Here is a 25835-nt window from a genome sequence, read left to right as displayed (position 1 = left end):
TAAGAACAATACAGCTTTCCCAAATATGCTTCCCTCATCTCACTTATGTTTTAACATGGGAGTCCCCTCAGCATTCTAATGAATGCCCTAGGTAGAGCTATAGGCATGCCAGAGGACACCGGGTCACGTTTTTCTAAGACTCCAACTCTGACATCAGCAGGCAGCGCTCTAACACAAGTATGCAGACATGATGGATGGTGCGCACATGTTGCTGGCAGGGTATGGATCGGAGGCTAGCCAAGAAAGGGAATGTAATTATTCCAAAGGTCAGATCCTATTAAATATACTTTGAATGCAAATGAAATTCTTTTGTTTAACGTGAATGTATATCATAAGATTTTTTTCATATTGTTTATGTCAGATAAGTTGCAATTCTGACAACCAATATTTGGTGGTCCACTTTAAAGTACATTCAAGACAAGGAATGGACACAGTAGGGAAATGGAACGACTGGCCCCCACATTTATCAATCTAAATTTAAAAGACTCAAACTGGAGTTAAACCATATTTATGAAAACAAAAATTTGGGGGTGGCTCAAAGTATTTCCAATCTTTTCAGCATATTTATATAAAATTAAACCCACTTCTCCCTAAAGTTAATTCCTGAATTATGACAGAATAAAATTTGTAACATTTAAATTTGTTTTGAAGTAAGTTCTACTCGGCAGACCCATTCTGAGCAGTTGAAGAGAGACTGTGTCTTACTGTGAAGGCCTGGAAAGCACTGGTAGACAGCTCCTTCTCCTGGTCAGTGACCCCAGACGACTGGCCTGCCCCTTCGTGTTTCTCGGCTCCCTGATCTGCAAACACAAAGTTTCTTTAGAAATGGAAGCTGGGGCTGGCAAAAGGGTTCAGCAAGAGAAAATACTGTTTGTACGCAAGACTGTCAACCCGAGTTTGATTCCTAGATCTTAAAAGATGAAGAAAACTAACTTCTCCAAGTTATCCTGACCTCCACACGGGTTCCATAGCTCATCATATGTCCACGCACACACAAAATATGAATCCGTACAATGAATTCATTCTCCATCTGTTTTATTGTCTTTCTTTGCGGGGGGAGTGTTGAGGAGTAGGTTTAGATAGTCTCACGTACTCAATAGCCTCAAACTCAGTATTTCCCTCCCAGTGCTGGGCATGTGCCCTACACCTGTCACGTGTGTGTTGTCTGTGCATGACTGGGGATTTAGGATCTTGAGCACTTGCTCTGGTTACCAGACCTGAGGTGACATCCTATGCCCCAACAAAATGTGGCCACTTATCCTCAATAAACTAATTAAAATAGCCAAATCAATAGTAAAAAGCAGAAAAGGGATTTATTCAATGTGTCCTGATAATGTCCTCAAGTCTACCTTCAGGGGTTCTGAAGTTAGGTTGAGGATCAAGTAGAGAGTCAGAGTTATATCTAAGCAGACACACATCATGTATGCTTTCTGTGAACTGAGATGACAGTAGTGAGTTGAGATTATAGTGACTTAGAAGAAGAGTTCTTACCTAGAATATACAAGGTCTTGGGTTCGATTCCCAGCAACACAAAAAATTAACAAACGAACAGTTGGTAGACTTTTACCTAGCACCTACGGTTTAGTCCTTTGCACTGCATAAACCAACTATGGTTGGTGGTGCCTAGCACTCCAGAAGTAAAGTTGGGACTCAGGAGTTCAAGGTCATCTTCATTTAGCCATCAAAAGGTCAGATTAAAACAGGAGACCCTAACTCAAAAAACACTGTTTGGGGGCTAGAGAGATGGCTCATAGTTAAGAACACTAGCTGTTCTTCCAGAGGTCCAGAGTTCAATTTCCAGTAATCACATCGTGGCTCACAACCATCTGTGAGATCCAGTGTCCTATTCTGGCATTCAGGCAAACATGCAGAAAGAGCACTGCACATATAATAAACAAACAAACAAACAAATCTTTAAAAAATAAATTAAACCAAAAACATTGTTGGTTTAGAAAGCAGAGGTAGGAAGACTGTTAGAAATCCAGGAGTTCAAGACCAGCCCAAGGAAGACAGTGGGATCCTGTTTTAAAACTAAAATACAATAAAGTGCTCACGCTGGCAGCACATCTACTAAAGCTGGAAAGGCCCAGCTGCAGGGATGACGTGAAGACTGTAAAGTGTTCCATACTTAATACCAAAACCAAACCAAAGTAAGGCAGTAGTGATGTTGGCTGTGTGGTAGAGGTGCTTGCCTAGCAGTTACGGCCTTGGTTGAGCCCCAGCACTGTGGGGGGGGGGGGTAGGAGGGGAGAGATCCTAACTATTCAGTAAGGTATTGAAGATTTCAGATTTCTTTTTCTTTGAGACATTAGCTCAGGCTAGTCTCAATTACTACATAGCCTCAAAAATCATGGCAATCCTCCCATCTCAGCCTCCCAAGTGCTGGGCTTACAGGATGAGCCATGGTGCCCATCAAGGACACTGAAGACTTTAAGCATCTATCATCCACTAAAATCAGACTCACATAGCCACAGACGTCATCATCCCTAGAAAATAGAAAAAGACTGGGGCTGACAGACTCTGGAACTCATTTCCATGTCTAGAGAACTGAGTTGCATATTTTCAAATATTAATAAATAATAGTTCACCTACATCTTTTACTTCAGAGTAACAATTAAAAGAAATACTTCAATGAGATTACTGTTGTTTTGCTTCTTCTGCATTTGCAGGGCTATATCAGTTTCCCAGTGTTTTAAGAGCCACGCACTATTTGTAGCTGCTGACTGCTTACCAGACAGCGTCTGCACATAATCCCACAGTGTGTCTTTACTTGTCCAGAAGTATTGTCCATTGCCAATGGAAAGCGGGGACGATCGTTCCTCCAGAAGCTTCACCTTCCTTCTGCCCTGGCCTAAAGAGCACGGCTGACACAGGCGTACAGAGCTCTTGGATGCACAAACCTTAACATTCTTTAAGCTGAAAGACTTCATTTCTAACCACACACACACCTTTAGGTTTCAACCACAGAACAGAAACGTAACACCTCTTCCAAATGGAAAGAGGTCAGTTAACTGAAAGCACAGACATATTCCAACACAGAATGTTAACACTTCAAAGCTGACTGGAGGATGACTATAAACTGTACCGTCCAAACGCAGTCCAGGCAGTCAAGGAACGACTGAAACACAATGCTAAGGCTAAGACAGACAGTATGGTCACAAAACATCAGCAATGTCTGGCAAGGCAAAGTTTTAAATGATGTCTTTTCATTTTATTTTATTTTGTTTTTGAGACAGGCTCTCATGTAGTCTAGGCTAGCCACAAACTCACTATGTGAGTTTCAACGATTCATCTCCACTTTCTGAGTGCTGGGATGATAGATAGCCCTCACTGAAGTCATCAGAGAGCTGTTAGGACAGCTCAGATGTGGTTTCTACCACCCAAAGGAAAAACTGAATTCATCCAAACTCTGATAGCTTCAATACAATGCAAAGAAGTTACACGGTCACAGCGTGATGTAGGCTGAGGAGATGGCTCCGTGGGTGAGAGCGCCTGCTCCGCAAGCAAGGCGATGTGAGTCTGAATCCTCAGTCCCCACGTACACAGCTGGAAAGGGCTGTACATCCTTCTTCACAGAGACAGAACGGTCCTGTCTCAAGAGAATACATGTGTGGAAGACATGTGTCCTCTGGCCTCCACTTGCTAGCTCGTACACTCATGTATATGTAACACACACACACACACACACACACACACAAAACAAAGGGGTTATATTTTACAGTTCCAGCCCCACAAACTATGTTCCTTCTATTTTAAGAGAAGCGCAGCTGGAAAAAAATGGGAGGACACACATTCCAGAGACCAAAGTAAGGTACCGGAAGTCGCAGCACTGTGGTTTTACACATCCTAATTGTCGGGTGGTGGTGGTACACGCCTTCATCCCAGTACCCGGGAGGCAGTGGCAGGCGGATATCTGTGAGTTTGAGGCCAGCCTAGTCTAAAGAGTTAGTTCCAGGACAGCCAGAGCTGTTACACAGAGAAACTCTGTCTCAACAAAACCAACATCAAAAAGAAAGAAAACAAACAAACAAAATCAAAAAACATCCTGATCAAATCTGTTCTTGGGGTAGCTGGGTGCCATGGTCCATGGAGGCACAAACATTGTGGGTTTAAGGCCATCTTAGAATACTAAGCAAATTGGAGGATGGCAAGCGTGATCTCCACCTGCTCTTCGCCTTTTTTGTGTTTTGTTTTGTTGAGACTGGGTTCCAGTCTGTAACTTAGAAAGGCCTAGAACTTATCACATTTCTCAGGCTGACCTCAAACTTGTGTGCAGTTCTTCTGCTGGGATTAGGCTGTGTCAACAATCCTGGCTGACTTGCTATTTTATCACAAGATCTCTCTTACACACTCAGGCACCCTGCCACCCATCATATAACACAGTCATAGGGCCTCACCAGACGGAGGCTGGAATGCTGCCATTTCACCTTGGACATTTAGCATCCAACACGGAGGTAAACTGGGCATGATGACATACATCTGTAATCCCTGCCCCTTAGGAGGTTGAGGGAAGAAGACTTTGAGCCTGAGGCTAGCGTAGAATCTACTGGTTCATCAACTGCCAAGGAGCCACATAATCCAGAAACAAATGAAAATCTGTTCTTCTCTGTTAAACAACCCTCAGAACCCATTTAAAGCCAGACAAGATGGTGTGTCTGTAATTCCAGCTCTCCCACAGTGAGATAGATGGGCAGTGAAGACATCCGAATCTCTTGGGAACCTGGAAGGCAACTGTCTTGGAGTATACAGCACGGTGGCAAACAACCAGAGAGCTCTTGTCCCAGATACAAAGAGAGCAGCTAGAAGATGACTCAGTGGTTAAGAGCAGCATATTGTTCTTCCAGAGTTTGGTTCCCAGTACCCATGTCAGAGGACTCACAATTGCTTGTAATTCTAGTTCTAGGGGATCAACACCCTCTTCTGAATTCTGCAGACACTGCACTCACAGGCATATAACCACATACAGACATCCAAATAAACATATGTAATTCAAAATAAATCTTTTTCAAAAAAAGGGGATGAAGACACCCAAGGCTTTTCCATGACCTCCACACACATGCCAAAGCACATGTGTACCCCTCACACTTTAAAGCATATATACACACATACACACACATACCATATACATAAATTTACAAGATGAAAAATAAAACAGATCAGTGAAGCAAACAGGATGGATGGAAAGAGACTGACAACCCTTTCTGCAGACTGATGTGAACAGAGACAACCTTAAAGAGTGTGCACTATTCGTCAGAGGACCAGAGTGTGGATCCCAACACCCACATGGGGCAGCTCATAACTGCATCTAACTCAAGCTCCAGGGCATCAAAGCACCTTCTGGCATCCTCCAATTATCTCTCCAAATATGCATATATCCACACGAAGACACGCACACATATACATAACTAAAAATAAGCCTTAACCTGGGCAGTGGTGGTAGGTGCCTTTAATCCCAGCCCTTGGGTGGCAGAGGCGGATCCCTGTGAGTCCGAAGTCAGCCTGGTCTACAGAAGCAGTTCCAGAAAAGCAGGGCTATATAGAGAAACCTCATCTTTTTTTTTTTTTAACTTTTTATGATTTATTTATCTTTTTTTTTTTCATGTGCATCGGTGTGAAGGTGTCAGATTCCCCTGGAACTGGATTTTCAGACAGTTGTGAGCTGCCATGTGGGTGCTGGGAATTGAACCTGGGTCCTCTGGAAGAGCAGTCAGTGCTCTTAACCGCTGAGCCATTTCTCCAGCCTGAGAAACCTCATCTTGAGAAACCAAAAATAAAATAAAATAAGTCTTATTTAAAAAAAAAAAAAAACAACAGACTAGTATGAAAGAGAAAATATGGAGATCCAAAGGTCAGAACCATGCCACTGAAAACAGGTTCACGAGAACTTTGCCAAACTCATTCCCTTCATACAAATCCAACATCTCAGCAGGAACAAGGTCCTCCTCCAAGAGCGTCAAGGCTGCTCTGGATCTTCTTCAGTTCGACATGTCACACAGCTCTTAGCAAACTGGAGTCAGGTCCTCGGGGCAGGCTGGGCTACAGCCGTGTCAACACCTGCAGCAGTGCCTTTGCGAAGGACAGGTGACCAGGGAAGCAACGCTTTTATGACCGAGCTAGGACTCAAACTGGGTAGCCCTACGGATCTAGAAAGATGATTCCAGAAAATGAATGCGATGGCCTCAATCAGCAGGAACGTCTTAATTAACAAGGACGAAGTTGGTTCCTCGTCTAGGCTTGGACAGGCACTGCACACCCTCCAGCCATCCTACAGCATATGGATTGTTCCTGCACTATACTCAGATCTCTGCTCAAACACTACCCTGGCAGGGGTAGGTTCGTTCAGCAGGGGGCTCAGAGGGTGAAGATGCTTGCAGCCTGAAGGTGCAAGCCCGATCATTTGAGTTCGATCCTCGGAAGTCAAAGCATGCATGACACATGCATTCACACACACTCACAGATAAAACATTAAAAAAAAAGTCACCCGGGGGCTCAGGGATTAAGAGCACGTGCTGCTTTTCAGAGGATCTGAGTTTGATTCCCAGCACCCACTACCACATGTACTTACAGCTTCGGGAAATCCAAGGCCTTTGACAGCCTCTGCAGGCATCTGTGTTCAAGTGCACCCACAATTAAAAATAATTAAAATAAAAACACAACAAAACCAAAGTCTCACAAGAGGCCCTCCCTGACCAACCTATCTAAAATTCTATAGCAGCAGGCATGGTGGCACACATCCATTTAACCCAGCCCGCTTGAGGCAAAGACCGTACGTAAGTCTTTGTGCATTTGGGAACAGCATCGGTCTACAAAGCAAGCGCCAGGCCAGCCTGTGACCCTGTCTCAATAACTAATCAATTTATCAACCAATTCCACAATTCACTCTGTTAGCTCAACACCCGACATCTTTATTGTTTTCTTACGGGACCACTGAGAGGATTCTCCAGCGGTTCTGTCTATCTGCACCTGAATTGGGACAGGCTCACTTTAACAGGTTCATTTGTCAGTTGTGGAGATGGGAACCCCCTAAAACCTATGTCATCTGACATCCCACCCTGATTACATTTCACTGTAAAAAGTGTGCTGACCACTTTAAATTCTTGTCACTGAAGTTTTTTTCACTAAAACCTGAATACCACAAATATTACTTTCTTGAAAGAAACAGAGCAGATTTTCCAGGTGACAGGCTGATAGTCCCTAGTGGAATAGCGGAGAGACACTAGAGAAAACCATAGAGAGTAAGAACTTAATCTTAGGGCCGGGCAGACGGCTCAGCAGCATTTGCAGAAGGACTAAGACTGAGCTTCCAGCAGCCACAGGAGGCGGCTCACAACGGCACAGACCAGAACGTCACGTCTATTTAAACAGTTTTCAGAAACAGGATTTCACGGGACGCAGGAAAGTTGCTGACCCGAGGCCACTTTCAGTAGCTGAACCTGGGGACCTTCGGAGAACCGTGTATGCTCGGGAAGATCTTCCCTTGAAGCATCTGGAAAGCGGGGTGACACAGCTGAGCTTCCTGGGCCAGAACGATCTTGGAGCACAAGGCAAGGATGGTCTGCAGTGGATTCAAGAGAAATCACAGCAGAAAACCACTGGACGTGGGACCCGAGGGCTCCCAGCGGAGACAGCTGAGAAGAGGGACGCGCGGGGGCACAGGAGCGAAGACAAGTGGCCTCGAGTCCCCCACGCGGGCCTCGCCGTCCCCGCGCGCAGTGTGTCAGCCCCCGGGTCGCGGCGCGGGCGCCTCACCTGCAGGCTTGTCTGCAGCCATCTTCCCGCCTCGGCTCGAGTTCTTCCCTACAGGTGGCGTGGCCCCGACTCCCGCCGCCGGGCTGGCCGCTGGTTCTGCAAGGCGGGCGACAACGCTAAGCTCAACCCGACTCCGCTCGCCTCTGGTTCGGGCCTGGACGGACCACGGGCTGAGGAAGTGACGAAGCTACGGTTGGTCGTCTAGCAACAGAACCAACATATCCGCCTGTGCAGGGCTGTTTTCCCCGCCATCCACAGCTTCCGCCCGGTAGCGGCCGAGGAACACACTACTTCCGGGGCGGGGCCAGCTGCGCTGACAGCTGGGCGTGGGAACAGTGGCTGGTCTCGGCCCCGGAAGCTCGTGCTTGTGCGAAGCCGGAAGTGAGCGAGGGCAGGTCCTGAGTGAAACAGGAAGAGGCAGGGATTTTTGTTCCGCGTCTCACCAAAAGGCTAGGCATCACACTTGACGTTTATGTGCCAAGCGCTGAGCCTGACATGGTCTGTACTGACTCACTGGTTTCCCACAACAACCCTACATTGCATTCCCTCCCCAGATAAAATACTTTTTTTTTCTGAGACAGGATTTCACTGTGTAACAGTCCTGAGTGTCCTGAAACTATCTGTGTAGACCAGGCTGGCCTCGAACACATAAAGATCCTCCTGCCTTTGCCTCCTGGGTGCTGGGATTTAAGGCGTGCGCCACCACCGCCCGACCCAGACCCTATATCTTTCTTTCTTCTTTTCTTTTGTAATATTCCTCAGTGTAGCCCTGAAACTCTCTCTATAAAAGAGGGTAGCCTTGAACTCAAAGACCTGCTTGCCTCTGTCTAAGAAGTGCTAGGATTAAAGGCATGTACTCCTGGTCAGCCCCACATATTTCTTTTCCCACAAATTGCATATTGAAGTGTTTGGACTTGCTTTAACATTCTTTAGCCACAAAACACAGAATACATAAGAACATAGAAGAAACTAATAAACATCAAAAACACACTGTGGACATGGGAGTTGTGATAATCACTGCTTTTGCATATATTTGGAATGCTTTACAATAAAATTTTAATGACAACATGAGGCTAAACCCTCTGCATTGTTTGTATCCTAAAGAGTGACTCTTAGCTCTGCACATGCTTAAGGATGATCTTTGTAGCAACGTCTTTAAAGTGTAAAATTAAAAATAGCTTCAAGGAGGCATCATCAGTAGAGTCAAAGTTTTCTTCTGCATCTTTCTTAAAATCTGAGATAAGATCTTGTTGTTCAGTCCAAGTTACCCTCAAACTCAAAATCCTTCTGTGTTGGCCACCCATGTGCTAGGATATTATGTATGTGCCATCACATCTAACATCTAAGTCTTTTGCTCAAGATTTATACCAGCTGAGGACTAGCTTGAAAAATAGGAACCACTCTAAACATTTTAATAAAATACTTTATTATTTTCTTCTTGACACAGGGTCTGGTCTTGTTCATAGCCATGACAGACCTTAGACTAGACTTTCTCCTTCTGCTGCATGTTGAGTCCTGTGGTTGCATCCCACCATGAACTGCCTAGTTAATTTTTTTTTCACATTTACTTATTCATTCATTCTTGTATGTGTGTACAGGTGTGCCACAGTATGTATATCTATGGAGGTCAGAGGACAATTTGTGAGAGCCGTTTCTCTCCTTCTACCATGAAGGTTCTGGGAACCAAACTCATGCCATCAGGCTTGGTGGCAAGTGTTTATGCTCTGATCTATCCTGCTGGCTCTTGGCTTAATTTTATGAATTTTAAAAGATCCTATGAGGAGCACCTGGTGTGTGGTGCGTTCTTTTAATCCCAACACTCAGGAGGCAGCAGCAGCTGGCAGGGTTTGACCACAGAGACTCTTATAAAGGAAAAATAATTAATTGGGGTGGCTTACATTTTCAGAGGTTTAGTCTATCATCACAATGATACAACATGGTGGTGGCAGGCAGACATGGTGCTGGAGAAGTATTCGGGTGTTCTACATCTTGACTTGCAGACAACAGGAAGTGGTCTGAGATACTTGGCTAGACTTGAGCAGATAGAAGATCTCAAAGCCTGTCTCCACAGTGACACACTTACTTCAACAAGGCCATACCTACTCCAACAAAGCCACACCTTCCAATAGTGTCACTCTCTTTGGAGGCCATTTTCTTTCTTTCAAACTACCATATCATCAAAGCACCACTCTAGGTCACTTTACAATTCAGTGTTGTTTTCGTTTAGATAGGAAGCACCCACTCCCTCAAAAGGCTCCTAAATGGAGGCCTGGACTGAGGGTGGAGATAGGGTTCTAAGGTTTTGGAACTACTCAATGGATTTATGCATTAGCAGATTTATAATTTGATGCATTATTGAGAAGTAATGGAAATTAAGGAGATGGAGTTTAGTTAGAGTAAGTATCTCAATGGGATGTGTCCTTCAAGGTTATTTCCTCTCCCAACCTTCTCTGCTTCCAGCCACTGAGAAGTCAGCAACTTTACTTTGCCACATGTGCCCTGGCCCAATGCACTCTTCACTAAGGGCCCAGAAACAATGGAACCAAGTAACTGTGGACTGAAAACTCTGACACCATGAGCAACATCAATCCTTCCTCATTTAAATTCTCTTCCAGGGTATTTTTCACAGCAGCAAAAAGTCTAATACATGTGTCCTTCATGTCTGTTTCCATCCATGACACAAACCTCTGTAACCATAAGCACTGGCTGTTCCTCCGGGAAAGGAAGGATGGAGTAGGTGTTTCTGGAGCCCAAGGCTGTGATCGTTGAACAAAACCAGAACCAGTTGTTGCATAAAACCTTTGAGACAAAGATTATCAGCCAGAGATACATAGTGAGACCCTGTCTCAAAATTAAACAAAAACTGTCAAGACATGAGTTGAAGATGGCTCTGTGGTTAAGAATGGGTATTGTTCTTGTAGAGAACCTGAACTTGAATCTAGATAATTGTGCTTTGTAATAGTGATGCTCCAAGCTGATGTCTTAGATGTGACTGATGTTCCATAGTAAGTTAATGATGCAGGATTCACAGTCAGGTAAACGGGATGCATGATGCAGGAACTCTGTGAATGATTTTTGCGACTTGGCTACAAATAACAAAATGGCTCTAAAACTTAAAAATGTCTTTTATTGCAGGGGAGATGGCCTGGGGAGATGGTTCAGTGCTCTCACCCACCATGGAACTTTGCTGTGGGACAATGGTCTGTATCTTGTCAGTATATTTTAAATAAACACTGATTGGCCAGTAGCCAGGCAGGAAGTATAGACAGGAGAACCAGACAGGAAGTAAAGGCGGGTCAATGAGAACAGGAGAATTCTGGGAAGAGGGAAGCTCCTTCTGTAGTTGTGACCTGGCCACAGAAGAAACAAGATGTGACTGCCTCACTGAAAAAGGTACCGAGCTATGTGGCTAACAAAGACAAGAATAATGGGCTAATATATGTTATAAGAGTTAATAAGAAGCCTGAGCTAATGGGCCAATCAGTTTATAGTTAATGGAGATCTCTCCGGGCAGGACAGAAACCCTGACAACAGAACCTGATGACCTGAGTTTGATCCTTGGAATCTACATGGTAGAGAGGACTCCTGAAAGTTGTTCTCTAGCCTATACACAGGCACTGTGGCATGTATGCTATGGCAGGAGCGTAAACAACATGTACACACTCTAAAATACAAATACAAACTAGCAGAGTGTTGTTTGGTGTTACATGTCTTTAGTTCCAGTGTTTGGGACTTAGTGGTTCAGAGGATCACGATGAATTCCAGGACAGCCTGGGTAAAGAATGACACCCTGCTCAATAAACCCAAGCCAAGTGTGGTAGCACATGCCTATCATCACAATACTGGAAGGGCAGAAGCAGGAGAGCCAGGCATTTAAAGTCATCCGTGGCCACATAGCCAACTAGAGGCCAACATGGTAAGATGCATGGGACCCTGTCACAAACAGCAACAATAAAAACAAAAAGCCAAACCAATGAGAGAAAAAACAACAACAGAAATAAACAATGAAAACAGAACAGGGACTGGAGAGGTGGATTAGTGGTCACGGGTAGCTGCTGATCTTTCAGAGGACATGAGTTCAGTTCCCAGCACCCATGTCAAATTGTGCACACAACCTGTGATTTTAGCTCCAGCAGATCCAGCTTCCTTTACTGACATCCACAGGCACCTACTCACTGACATTATCATATACACATAGAGAAAAAGGAAAAAAAAAAAAAAGCAAAAAAATCCAACTAAACAGGTCGCCTCCACTTTCCAAGTTTTAGCATTACAATTGTGCACTATCACACCTGGTTTATGTGGTGCTGGGGATCAAATCCAGGCCTTGGTGTGTGCTAGGTAAGCATTCTACCAGAAAGGCTTTATCACCAGCTACAAATAGGATCTTTAGATTTGTAATTTGTCTCTTTTTACACATTGTGTAGGTAAGTCAGTGGAGGATCTGGTGGAAGAAAAGACAGATGCAGATGCCTTTTTGCTGTGGGATATTCATGTCCATTGTGTAAATTATGCTCTGATTGGTTTAATAAAGAAGCTGACTGACCAATAGTTGGGCAGGATAAAGTTAGTCAGAAAAGTCAAACTGAGACTGATCAGAAGGGCAGAGTCAGAGGGGATGCCAGCCAGCCCCGAGCAAGCGGTATGTGTAGAAAATGAGCTTGAGCCACGTGGGAAACATAGAAACATGGGTTAATTTAAAGGTAAGAGTTATCTAGAAGTACGCCTGAGCTAAACTTGGTGCTGGTGGTGCATGCCTTTAATCCCAGCACTTGGGAGGCAGAGACAGACACATCTCTGTGAGTTTGAGACCAGCCTGGTCTACAGAGCGAGTTCCAGGACTATCTCCAAAGCTACTGAAAAACCCTGCCTCAAAAAAACAAAAAACAAAACAAAACAACAACAAAAAAACCAAAATAAATAAATAAATAAATAAAAAAGTTAAGTCCCTGAATTGTTGGTGTGAGCTGCAACTTTTCCTGAACCTTCCATGCCAAGAAGAGACCTTTCCCTGGCAACTATATTGACAAATGTCAACAGCTGACTCCAAGTGAAGAAATGTCAGTTTGGATAAATTACATTTTTGGGTTAATCATACAAGTGTTTTTCCTACCTAAAGAAGACAGAAAGAAATGTGCAGAGTTGGAAACAATAACAACCAACCAAATAAGTGGATTTCCAGCATTCTTTGGAGGGAGGAGGGGTGTAGAGATTCAGAAGTGATATAAATCCTATTATGGAGCTACTGTAACAGGGAGAACGGTGATAGACTCGTGCATTAGCTACTTTTCTCCTTCTGGGTTAAACAGATGCTAAGACACTACCTGGAGGAGGAAGGGTTCATTTTGGCTTACAGTTTGAGGGAATACCATTTGTTGTAGTGGGAAAGTCTTGCTTGGCTCCAGGTGGCTCCACGGCTTTAGTGACAGACTGCTTGCTCACATCTCTGTGGATCAGCAAGCAAAGAGAAGGCAATTCTAGCCCTCAGCTGGCTTCCTACTTTTAAAGAAAAGAGGTGTGGTTGGAGAGACAGCTTAGAAGTCTTCCAGAGAACAGAGGGTGAGGGCTGGGGAGTTGGGGTGGGGTAAGGGGGTTCTTTCTAGTCTCTCACTGGAACCACAGCCCAAGACTCTCAGTAACTGCAGTTCCAGGGGATCTAGTGCCCTCTTCTGGCCTCCACAGGCACCAGACATGCACGTGGTACACCAACATGCAGGTAAAAAGTTCATACACATTTTAAAAAAGTGTGTGTGTGTGCGTGTGTGTATGTGTAGGTCAGAAGACTGTTCTTGGAATCAATTCTCTCCAGCCACCCGGGGTTGAAATCAAGTTGTTGGACTTGGTGGCAAGTGCCTATACCCACTGAGTCATCTCCTCGACACCTGCCATTTTCATACACATGTGTCAGTATACTCTTTAAAAACGTGTTTTGGGGTAGGGTCTCACCATATATCTCTGGCTGCCCTTGGAATTTGATTTGTAATCCAGACTGGCTTGAACTCACAGATAATCCACCTGCCTTCAGTATGCTGGGAGTAAAGGCATGTTCCACCATGTAAGGTCTATGTCTGTATGCTCTTTCCTTCTCCCTAGCCATTCAGTCTGACAGTCCAGCCATGGGATGGGTGTACTGGCTACTTTTTATGTCAACTTGATACAAGCTAGAGTCATTGAAGAGGAAGGAGCCTCAGTTGAGAAAATGCCTCCTTAAGATACAGCTATAAAGTATTTTCTTAATTCAGTGATCAATTGGGGAAGGTCCAACCAATTCTGGGTGAAGTCATCCCTGGGCCGGTGGTCCTGGGTTCTATAAGGAAACAGACTGAGTAAGTCATGTGAAGCAAGCCAGTAAGCAGCTCCCCTCCATGGCCTCTGTATCAACTTCTGCCTCCAGGTTCCTGCCCTACTTGAGTTCCTGTCCAGGCTTCTTTGGTGATGAACAGCAATGTGGAAGTGTAAGCTAAATAAACCCTTTCACCCCCAACTTACTTTTTGGTCATGGTGTTTTGTTGTAACAATAGAAACCCTAACTAAGACAGATGGTACCACCCACATTCAACTTGGAAACCCCCTCACAGACACAATCAGAGATGTATCTCCTAGGTGACTCCAGATCAAAGTCAAGTTAGTAGTGAAAACTAACTAGACAGGATGAGGTTACGTTAGGCCTTCAGGAAACTTCACTGCCAGCCTTCTTCTCTGTGTTTGTAGCAACCTTGGTGTGAGGTAAGCCAGGTGATCTTTATCATATTCAGAGTTACACAACATACAATGGTAGATTTCAGGGCACCCTTCCACCACCCTCAGCTGAAAAGGCTTTATCCTTCCCCCTTCCTGATCAGATAAACACAGCCTGGCCCCAAACACCCCTGAACTCAGAAAAGTGATCCTGGGCAAATCTCTAAGGTTTTGTTTTTTTGTTTTGTTTTGTTTTGTTTTTTTGTTTTTTAAGACAGGGTTTCTCTGTAGCTTTGGAGCCTGTCCTGAAACTCACTTTGTAGACCAGGCTGGCCTCGAACTTACAGAGATCTGCCTGTCTCTGCTTCCTGGGTGTTGGAATTAAAACCAGGCACCACCACTGCCTGGCAAGTCTCTATGGTTTTGGAGACCAACCCAAAACTCATTAGACCAGAGAGCTAGACAGATGATGGTTCAATGGTTAAGAGCATTTGTTGCTCTTGCAGAGGACTTGGGTTTGGTTCCCAGCAACCACATGGTGGTTCACAACCATCTGTAGCTCCAGTTTCAGGGAATCAGATCACCTCTCTGACTTCTGCAGGCATCAGGCACGCACATGGTACACAGACAAACAGACATGCAGGCAAAACACCCGTGCATAAAGTCATTTGAAAAATACATTTTAAGAGAAAGATCTTTAGACGCTGCTATCTGTTTTAGGACCTCACATTCTGACCTCGGAGATGGCTTCCTAGTCCCAGGTTCTCTCTACACCTATCTCATGTGTGCCTACAGCACATGCATCCAGTGACACCATTCTCAAACCTGAGATTAAAGTTAACAGAAAATTCCAGTTTTACCATTGGCCACTAGATGGTACCATCTCACAGAGTATGCGACAGTTAGCGTGGGCGTTCTGAGACAGCTTTGAGAGTGTTTGACTTGATCAAGACATCTTCCTCGAAAGTGTCAAGTGTAAACATTGTGGACCCTGTCCCCATATGAATCTAAAGAACTTGACCGGAGCCATCATGGTGGCCTGTAATTCCAGCACTTGAGAGGCAGTGGAAACCTGTGAGTCTGAGGCCAGCCTAGCCTGAATTGTGTGTTCCAGGACACACAGGGCTATGGAGACCTTATCTAAATAATAATAATAATAATAATAATAATAACAACAACAACAACAACAACAATATCTACATAATCACAACAACAATAGTAGTAAAATTACTTATTTTGGTTTTGTATATATTTGCTAGAAGAGAAGCATCCAGACTAAGAAAAAGCTTGCCAGGAAGAATTAAAAAAACAGCAGTGTGCCTTTTCCTGTCTGCGTCCCTCTATCTGTAAATGCAGGCTGCGTCTTGACAGTGGAATAAACACAATTGTTCAGTGTAATTATTTCTATTGTCTATGGAGCTGAGTCAGTGTGGGGAGGGCTGACTAATGAAGAGCTTAGACCATATTTACTTCTTCCCACGCAAATGCAGATTGGAGCAGATAGCTAGGATTGGGACAAACACAGCTTTGCAAATGTAAAATAATGTTTTGGATGCCTTCCTTAGGCCCATTCATTGATTTTTCTTTGCCCTAGTCCCAGAGGTGCTCGGTGTGCTGGGTGTGCTGGGTGTGCTGGGTAGGTTTTGATGTTGTTATTGTTTGCGTTTTTTTGTTGTTCTGTTAGGGCTTTTACTGCTGCACTGAAACACCATGACTGAAAAGCAAGTTCGGGACTAAAGGGTTTATTAGACTTACACTTTCGCACTTTTCTGTGAATCCCCACACCCGATTCAGGTGCGCGCTTCCCGAATCAAGTCCATGAGAATGGATAAATATCCTAGGGGTTGAACAGACACACACAGAGAGACCAGGCCCATTCACCAAAGGAGTAAATGGCAGCTTTATTAAACACAAGTCGGGTATATATACTTGGGGGCAGAAGGACGAGAGCCCCCTTCCATCCGGAACAGGGAAAGAGGGTGCCAGGCGCCTGGCGTCACCGACCAGAGAGCAGCTGCGGTGTCAGATGTATTAGGCACCGCGGTGGGAACCTTGCTTGCAGGTGGAATTACCATAACAAAAGAGGGCCAATCTCTCTCTAAGCTAATTCCCCAGGCCGGTGCAGCGAGCAGAGAAGCCAGGAAATCAGAGGAAAAACAGCCCTGCATAGCACCTCGAACAAAGGGGAAAAAACTCGGGTACCAACACACTTCCACATCGCTGTTCATCACAGAAGGAAGTCAGGACAGGAACTCACGCAGGGCAGGAACCTGGACGCAGGTCGTATGTGTGAGGTGGGGGAGGCTGTGCACGAGTGCAGTGCCTGCCACAGTCAGAAAAGGGCATTCGCAGCACTGGGACTGGAGTCACAGGCAATTGGGAGCCTCCTGAATGAATACTGGGAACTGAATTTGGGTCTTCAGGAAGAGGAATATGTGCTCTTAATCACCAAATAATCTCTCCAGCCCCCAAACAATTTTTTTTCATTTATTATGTATACAATATTCTGTCTGTGTGTATGTCTGCAGGCCAGAAGAGGGCACCAGACCTCATTACAGATGGTTGAGAGCCACCATGTGGTTGCTGGGAATTGAACTCAAGACCTTTGGAAGAGCAGGCAATGCTCTTAACCACTGAGCCATCTCTCCAGCCCCCCAAATATTTTTTTTTAAGTGGCACCTATGGTATCACTAAAGACCCTTAGTATTGTTTCCCTATGGCAGTGGTTCTCAACCTGTGGGTTACAACTCCTGTGGATTGAGCACTCCTTTCACTGGGATTACCTAAAACCATCTGCATATCAGATATCAATAAAATAATTTATGGTCAGGGGTCACCACAACATAAGGAACTGAAATAAAGGATGACTTCATTAGGAGGGTTGAGAACCACTGCTGTATGGTCTTTCTCACTGCCATTATATCATAGATGCTCTATGTATATCAGGGTTATAAAGATTTAACCTTGTTTTTTAAGATGAAAAAGATTAAACAGCCTTTTCAATTTTTAAATGTTCAAAGAAATATTTTTTCCCTTTTCCTTCTTTGCCAAAGCTACAATGATAGCAAATATCTTGGAAATTTTCATGCGAATAAAAACAAAAAGTATTGTTGCCAAGCAACAAATAAAAGGAGAGCATTATTTTTATGCTTTTTGGGAGGTGTACCAACTCACTGCAGTTTCCATGGAGAATCCCAATTATCAGGATTAATCAGACACAGCGATATTGACATCTTATGCAAAGAGACTTGTTTTAGTAAGCAATTACAAACGCCAGGGGACAAGGAGGGGGAATTTTAGATGAAGCCTCCTCAATGGGCAGAACAGAAGAGCAAGCGCTCTGAAGCAGGGAACCGTGTCCTTGAGGGTGTCTGGAAGAAAAAGGGGTTGATTTCCTTGTGCTAACCTGGGGGAGCTTACCAAGGCTGTTCCAGCTCTGGCTGGCATCTGGAGATGTTCTTTCTCTCATGGGATGGAGAAGAATACCTGCCACATGAGCATCTGCAGGGCAAAAGGAAGAGAGAAGATTGGAGAGCGACATTTTTGGGTTAGGGAGGAGGACCAGGGAATTCTGGAGTCATGATCAGAGGGTAAGAGCACTCGCGGCTCTTCCAGAGGACCCTAATTCGGTTTCCAGTACCTACCCGGCAGTTCACAACTTCAGCTCTCTAGGGTATTGATTCTAGACACCTTGGGAACCTGCAGACACATGACATGCACATACAGAAATACACAGAGAGACACATAAAAAGTAAATCTTAAGAAAGAAAGGAAGAGGGGTCTGGAGAGATGGCTCAGAGATTAAGAGCATTGCCTGCTCTCCTAAAGGTCCTGAGTTCAATTCCTGGCAACCACATGGTGGCTCGCAACCATCTGTAATGAGGTCTGGTGCCCTCTTCTGGCCTGCAGGCATACACACAGACAGAATATTGTATACATAATAAATAAATAAATATTTAAAAAAAAGAAAAAAAGAAAGAAAGGAAGAAAACATGCTCCATATTACCAGCCCTGGCTCCCACCGACCTGCTTTCTGACTGCTGAGGTGATGTGGACAGCGCCTCGTGCCCCAGCCTGGGCTCACCTAGCTCTAATGCTGAGTGAATCTTTTCTCCTTGTGTGCCTCTGTCAAACATTTCACCAGAGGGACAGTGAAGTAATTACTGCTTGGTTATATGAACCTTTAACTTAGTCAAGTTTAGATTTGTTTATAGATTTATAAGTCAGTCACCTCCAAGGGGAGTTAGAGAAAATTCAGTTCTAAGTGTGTCGGAACTGATGTCTTTAAGTCCGGTGCTTTTGTGCTGCCCCCTCCCACATTGGGCAACATTTGTTGTGCTGGTTAAGCTTAGTTGTTTGCTTGATGGTATTTAGAATCCTTATAGACATGTCTGTGAGGGAGTTTCTGTGCTCGGTTCATTGAGGTGAGAAGACCCACCCTGAATGTGGGAAGCACCGTTGTCTGGACTGAGGTCCTTAGACGAATAAAAAGGAGAAAGCCTACTGAGCATCAGTGTCCATCCATTTCCGCTTCCTGACTGTGGATGCCATGTGACCAGCTGCTCATGCTCTGGTCTTTATCTGCCATGATGGACTGTATCTTCAAACTGGGAGTCTTCAAACCGTGAGCCTTCAAACTGGGAGCAGCTCTAAATTCTTCTTTCCTTAAGCAGTTTTCATCAAGTTTTTAAAATTTGTTTATTTGTTTCAGCAATGAGAAAAGTAATTGACACATCTGAAGACATTCTTTGTTGACATAGCTGTATGGATAGAATGTATGTAGGGATGGCACTAGCTGGCTTATGACACACAGGCCACGCCCCTTGATAGCCTCAACAACACAAATTATCCAGCCTAAAACATAAGTGGAGTTGAAATACAGGACATAAATACAGAGAGGCACAGGTAAAAAGGAAAAGAGCTGGGCTGGAGAGATGGCTCAGAGGTTAAGGGCATTGCCTGCTCTTCCTAAGATCCTGAGCTCAATTCCCAGCAACCACATGGTGGCTCACAACCATCTGTAATGGGGTCTGGTGCCCTCTTCTGGCCTGCAGGCATACACACAGACAGAATATTGTATACATAATAAATAAATAAAATAAAAAAAAGGAAGGAAGCTCTAAGATTCACATAACAACTGCAGACAACAACTTTTCTCCACAGCAGTGAGCAAAGAGGCTGTCGCTTTTAGGGGATGGGGTGGCAGTAGCTGGGCAAGAGCCCCAAGGCTGAGGCAGGAGGGGGAAGTAACTGTCCAGGGCAGAGGGTGGGAAGGAGAAGCATCCTGGATTGTTCTTCAAGCAGCCTGCCAAGCTCCCACCCCAGTTCCCCTTGGCTGAACTCCTAAGACCCATCATTAAGGTCCAGGAAGCCTGGCTTATATGGTAACCTTGTGAAATATGTAATATGAGCCCAGAAGGGCAAAAGCAGGGGATGCATTTGACAGTAAACAGGCAAATATCCACTATTTTCATTATGGAAGATGAAGAGCAAAATCAATCCAGTTGAAATGGCTTGGGGAGTAAAGTCACTTGCTGAGCAAGCCTGACAACCCAAGTTTGAGCTTCAGAACCCATGTAAGGTAGAAGGAGAGAACAGATTCCATGGTTTATTCATTGTCCTTGTTCCTTATGAACCACCCAGTTGTGTGTCACTTAACGATGGAAATACATTCTAAGAAACACATTGTTAGGTGTTTCTGTCATTGTGCTATATCATTGACTGTCCTCACAACACTAGGGAGTGGTGCCATTCACCTGGGCTATAGAACGTATAGTCTATTGCTCATTGGCTACATACTAAACAAAAGGTGGCTGTACTGCACATGGCAGGCAGCTATGACACTGGTAAGTATTTGTGTATCCAAACACGTTGAAACATAGAAAGGTACAGTAAGGAGCTGGGGAGATGGCTCAATGGTTAAAAGTACTGACTGCTTTCCCAGAAGACCTGGGTTCAATTCCTAGCACTTCACAACCATCTGTAACTCCAGTCCCAGAGGATTCAGCTCCCCCTTCTGATCTGTATATGTGCATACAGGCAAAACACCCATACTTATAAAATAAAAAAAACTTTAAAAAAAGAAGAAGGGTACAAGAAAAATAGTAGACAATGGGACTGTTTGTCCCATTATAATCTCAGGGGACTGGTATCAGCTCTGTAGTCTGCTGTTGACTAGAACGTCATTAGGAGATGTGTAACTATTTAATGTTAATCTTGGTTTTATTAATTAATTAATTTTTTTGGAGACAGGGTTTCTCTAACAGTCCTGACTATCTTGGAAGTCACTCTATAGACCAAGCTGACTTCCAACTAACTGAGATCCATCACCCTGCTTCTGCCTTCCAAGTGCTGGGATTAAAGGTGTGCGCCACCACTCTGGCTTGTTTTGCTTTTTTTGAGACAGGGTTTCTCTGTGCCTCTGTGTAGCCCTGGCTGTCCTGAAACTCACTTTGTAGACCAGGCTGGCCTTGAGCTCAGAAATCCATCTGCCTCTGCCTCTAACTTTCACGTTCTGGGATTAAAGGCATATGCCACCACACCTGGCATAATGTTCGCTTGACTGTAATAAATAACATTGTGTCATAAATGTTGCTAATCAAAATTACAGCCATCTTCCTGTATACTTCTCTGCTTTTTCTAGAGTTAATAGTAGCTTTCTTTGAGCAATGGCTCAGTCAACTGCTGTTTGTTGTTCTTTCAGAGGACCTGAGGTCAGTACTCAGAACCCATGCAGGGCAGCTTATAATTGCCTATAACTCCAGTTCCGGGGGGGTTTGACGCCCTCTTCTGGTTGCTTTGGACACTTGCACTCACACGAGCATATATCCCACACAGATAGATGTAGTCAGAGACTGCTTGTTCATTTTACCAGTCACCCAGACTCGAATAATCACACAGAAACTATGTTAATTCCATATTGGTATTGGCCAATGGTTCATGTATATTTCTACCTAGCTCTTGTATCTTAAATTAATCCATTTCTATTAATCTGTGTATCACCACAATGCTGTGGCCTACCGGTAAGTTTCCAGTAGACATCTTTTTCATTCGGCAGCTATATGGCAGCTCCCTGGCTGAAAATATGCCTAATTTCCCACGTACTTTTCCTTTAGGAAAAGTTTAGGGCTGGGGATGTAACTCAATGGTAGAGTGTTCTCCTAGCATTTGAGCAACCCTAGGTTTGATTTCTAGCATAGGGAAAAAAAGAAAGAAATTTTATTCTCTTGCTATCTTTCAATTAATGACATGACTTTCCCCGATGAAACAGTCATGCAATAAATGATCAGTCTCTTTCTTAAGCGTGTCCCAGAGTGGGTGGGTAGTCTCCAAGTACTCATGGTCTAGAGAGGGAATGTCCTGGGCTTTGTAAATTAAACTCATGTACCTTTCCTTTCTCATTGCAGCTGAGGAGACACTGTGAGCGTCCTTACCCTGATCCTCTCTGTCAGTTCTCCTGGCCCCCATGGTGCTCCCACCCCAGGTATTATAACTGCTGCCTGCTGATGGCTCACAATCACACCCTTCTCTGGAAAACTGATCTTGGTTGGTGGGGTTCACATTACAGAGAAACACATGAGCACAACTTCAGTATGCTTCTCTGGTGAGAATCCCTGCTTCTGCTTCACCTCCCGAGAGCCCACCCTGAGATAATTACAAATTCGGGACACTTCTGTCTTCTTAGACTTCATCACTCTCTTGTTGTAGGAGCAGCAGTTTCTTTTTTGGGACCCCCCTCTGTCCACTGTATACTATTTTGATGTGACTGTAAATCCAGGTGCTTTCTTCCACGGATACCAAAGGGACCCCTCTCAGCTCAGCCATCCACACACTCCTAACACCACTCTGTCTCCAAGGTCTCAAGGCCTAGGATGGCCATGAATTTGTTACGTAGCTGAGAATGACCTTGAACGTACGATCCTCATCACCACATCAGGTTCTTGGGGTTGTGTTAGTTACTTGTTTGGCACAGTAGCCACTGTAACTTAAGCTATTAATCCCAGCACTCCAGAGGCAGAGACAAAGAGACCTCTGTGCAATCAAGGCCAGCCTGGTCTCCATAGTAAGTTCCAGGACAGCCAGGGCTACATAGTAAGACCTGTAAAAAACAAAGCAAAAAAAGAAAAAAAATCAAAACAAACAAACAAAAATCCCGGAAGACGAAAACCAAAACTCACCACCTCCAAATGTGGTTTCTAGAGGGAAGAGCTTATTTGGCTTCCCAGTTCCTGAAGGACGAGTCATGGTGGGGAGGCATGGTCAGGAAGGACTTACCTGGGCAGCTCTCTTTGTTCCTGTGGGAAGGCTATGTGGTCTCTCAGGTCTGTGTGACCGACTGCAAGGGATCCTGTGTGGCACACTCAGTCAGTGGTTCTTCTTAGAAAGCCTATGTCTGGCTGGAGGGTAAAACGCAGGGCTCCACCGGAAATTGCTCTCTATTCCTCTGGCTTTATTCTCCTCCGACTCCTCCCTTCCCCTCCCTCCTCATTCCCCTGCACTTTCTTTTCTGAGACAAAATCTCTGTAGCCCAGGCTGGCTCAAACTGGCTGTGTGTCCGAGTGTGACCTTAAACTCCTAATCCTCTTTGCGGCTACCTCCTGAGTGCTGGGATTACAGGCCTGTGTCCTGGGTCACGGTGGCCAGTTTCTGTGGCGCTGGGGATCAATCGTCTCCCAGCTGAGCTGTATCTCCTGCCGTCTTTCCTCCCATGTCCTCACAACAGTAGTGCACATAGAGTTCTTCAGCTGCGTAAAGGCTGCTGTGCTTCCAAACAAAAATACCTACTTGAGAGCCGGGCGGTGGTGGTGCTCGCCTTTGATCCCAGCACGCGGGAAGGAGCAGAGGCAGGTGGATCTCTGTGAGTTTGAGGCCAGCCTGGTTCCAGCGCAGACTCCAAAGCCGTAGAGAAACCCTGTCTCGAAAAACAAAACAAAACAATAACATACTTCTTGAAGGAAAACCTTCAAGTAAAAGTTTATTTTCCCAAAGATCGTTCAGGGAAACACTGGATCTGAGGGAGAGAAAATGAGCTCAGCAGAAAATCCCAAACAGCGAGGTTCCGAGGTTCCGAAGGACCAAAAGGCAGCCCGCTGGTCTGCATTACCAGGCGACGGTCTCTCTGAGGATGCGGGCATTTTGAGTTTACAGAATAATCAGGTGCCTGAGTTCCTGACAAAAGATCTCCTAGGATAGTGAGGAATTCATCATTGTGACCACAGCCAAGCAGGAAGCTCTCTTCCTAGGTGTCCTAGTTTGCATTTCTGATGCTGAAACAGGGTCCGAAAGCAACCTGGGGAGGGGCGGGTTGATTCCATCCTACAACTCCTAGGTCATGATCCATAGCCGGGGGAAGCCAGGGGAGGAACCCAAGGCTATAGAGCAGAGAACACAGAAGAATGCTGCTTACTGCCTTGCTTAGCTATTCTTCTTTTGTTTTGTTTTTTGTTTTTCAATACAGGGCTTTTCTGTGCAGCTCTTGACTGTCCTGGAACTCACTCTGTAGACCAGGCTGGTCTTGAACTCACAGAGATCCGCCTGCCTCTGCCTCCCAAAGCTGGGATTAAAGGCATGTGTCACCACCACTGGTTTAGCTATCCTTCTTACAAAGTCCAGGTACACCTGCCTAGGGAATGCATTCCCCACACCAGGAGTGGATTGGGCCTACCTACATAAATTAACAAGGAAAAAAAAAGCCACACAGACACAACTGAAGGCCTAGTTTGTCTAGACAACTTCTCATTGAGGTTCTCTCTTCTCAGGTTGTATGAAGTTGACAGCTGAAGCCAAGTCTATGACACAGAGGTAGACATGCCTGTGTTTTGTTTGGCGATTGGTATTTTCTCCTTTCTTTTCTTTTTAAGATTTATTTATTAAGGGCTGGAGAGGTGGCTCAGTGGTTAAGAGCATTGCCTGCTCTTCCAAAGGTCCTGAGTTCAATTCCCGGCAACCACATGATGGCTCACAACCATCTGTAATGAGGTCTGGCCTGCAGACATACACACAGACAGAATATTGTATTCATAATAAATAAATAAATATAAAAAAGATTTATTTATTAAGTATGGAGTATACTTAATACTTAAGTATTAAGTATAGAGTGCCTACAGGCCAGAAGAGGGCACCAGATCTCATTACAGATGGTTGTGAGCCACCATGTGGTTGCTGGGAATTGAACTCAGGACCCCTGGAAGAGCAGTCAGTGCTCTTAACCTCTGAGCCATGTCTCCAGCCCCCATTGGTATTTTCTCTCATAGTATCTTTTTGTTTCATGTCTTCAAAACAGCTCGGTTCATCTTCTGTGTGGGGTATTTCTGTTATCCCGTTAGGAATAGGAAGTAATGAAGACACTTTGGGCATTGACTTTTAACTACTTCATTTCTGATCCTATAGTTATTAAACTACTTCACCCACAAGACAAAATAAATCCCCACATAATATTACTGAAAACAGTTTTATCTTATGGCTTTAATCCCAACACTTGGGAGGCAGAGGCGGACAGATCTCTGTGAGTTCAAGGCCAGCCTGATCTACAAAGAGAGTGCCAGGACAGTTAGGACTATTACACAGTGAAATCCTATCTTGAAAAATAATAATAATAATAATAAATGGCATAGTGACTTTCTGTTTGTGGTCTGTGTCCTGACATGTTACTTTTTATTTATTTATGTGCTCGCTTATTCATCCATTTAGTTGCTGTCTTTATTTAGTTATTTTTCTACTGCAGCAAGAGCACCATGATCAAGGTAATTTATGGGAGAGTTTATTGGAACTTAGAGTCTATGACCATGACAAGAGGGAGCGGGGAAGCAGGCAGGCAGGTATGGCGCTGGGGACACAAGCACCAGACAGAGAGGGGTAACTGTGAATGGCAGGGCTTTTTGAAACCTCAAAGCTCACCTACCATGACACACCTCCTCCAACAAGCCACACCTTCTAATCCTTTATAAACACTTCTGTGTTTGGTCCATATTCTAGACTAGACATTCAAGTACATGGGGGGCATTCTCACTCAAATGTTACAGGCCGGAGAGTGAACTCAGATTCTTTGGCTTGCTAGGAAACATCTACCTGAACTAAATCCCCAATCCCAATATCCCCTGTTATCTGTTGACAGAGGTTTCTGTCCCACTTGGTCCTGCAGTCGTTCAGTCCCAAAGAAATACACAGAGGCCTACATTAATTGAAAACTGATTGGCCCATTAGCTCAGGCTTCTTACTAACTCTTATAACTTATATTAGCCCATAATTCTTGTCTGTGTTAGACATGTGGCTTGGTACCTTTTTTGGCGAGGCAGTCACATTTTGCTTGCTCTAGGTCTGAGTGATGGCTGCAGACTGACTCTTTCCTTTTTCCAGAATTCTTCTATTCTCATTGCCCCACCTCTACTTCCTACCTGGTCACTCTGCCT

The 25835-nt window shown here is 44.6% G+C and overlaps 1 protein-coding gene across 7 annotated transcripts in view; it reads right to left on the bottom strand.

The window, feature by feature from the left end:
- The window catches only part of Cnot10 (CCR4-NOT transcription complex subunit 10), a 49056-nt gene extending 41026 nt beyond the window's left edge, over positions 1–8030 (bottom strand). For 4 of the 7 annotated variants that reach the window (XM_048423223.3, XM_048423225.3, XM_048423224.3 and 1 more), the window contains exons 1-2: positions 7750–8030; positions 706–800 (exon numbers count right to left, since the gene is read on the bottom strand). In XM_048423223.3, coding sequence (XP_048279180.1) covers positions 706–800; positions 7750–7771 — 117 coding nt within the window. In that variant the 5' untranslated portion in view covers positions 7772–8030. Of the gene's footprint in view, positions 1–705; positions 801–2731; positions 2946–7749 lie in introns of those variants that run through there. The other 3 variants (XM_048423219.3, XM_048423221.3, XM_048423220.3) reach the window with 1 other exon arrangement.
- Positions 8031–25835: the final 17805 nt, after the last annotated feature.

The sequence above is a fragment of the Myodes glareolus genome, chromosome 4 (genome assembly GCF_982192425.1).
Source record: "Myodes glareolus chromosome 4, mMyoGla1.1, whole genome shotgun sequence".
Classification (NCBI taxonomy): Eukaryota; Metazoa; Chordata; class Mammalia; order Rodentia; family Cricetidae; genus Myodes; species Myodes glareolus.
Note: the sequence above shows the minus strand (reverse complement) of the source record. Positions and strands in the feature narration are given on the sequence as shown.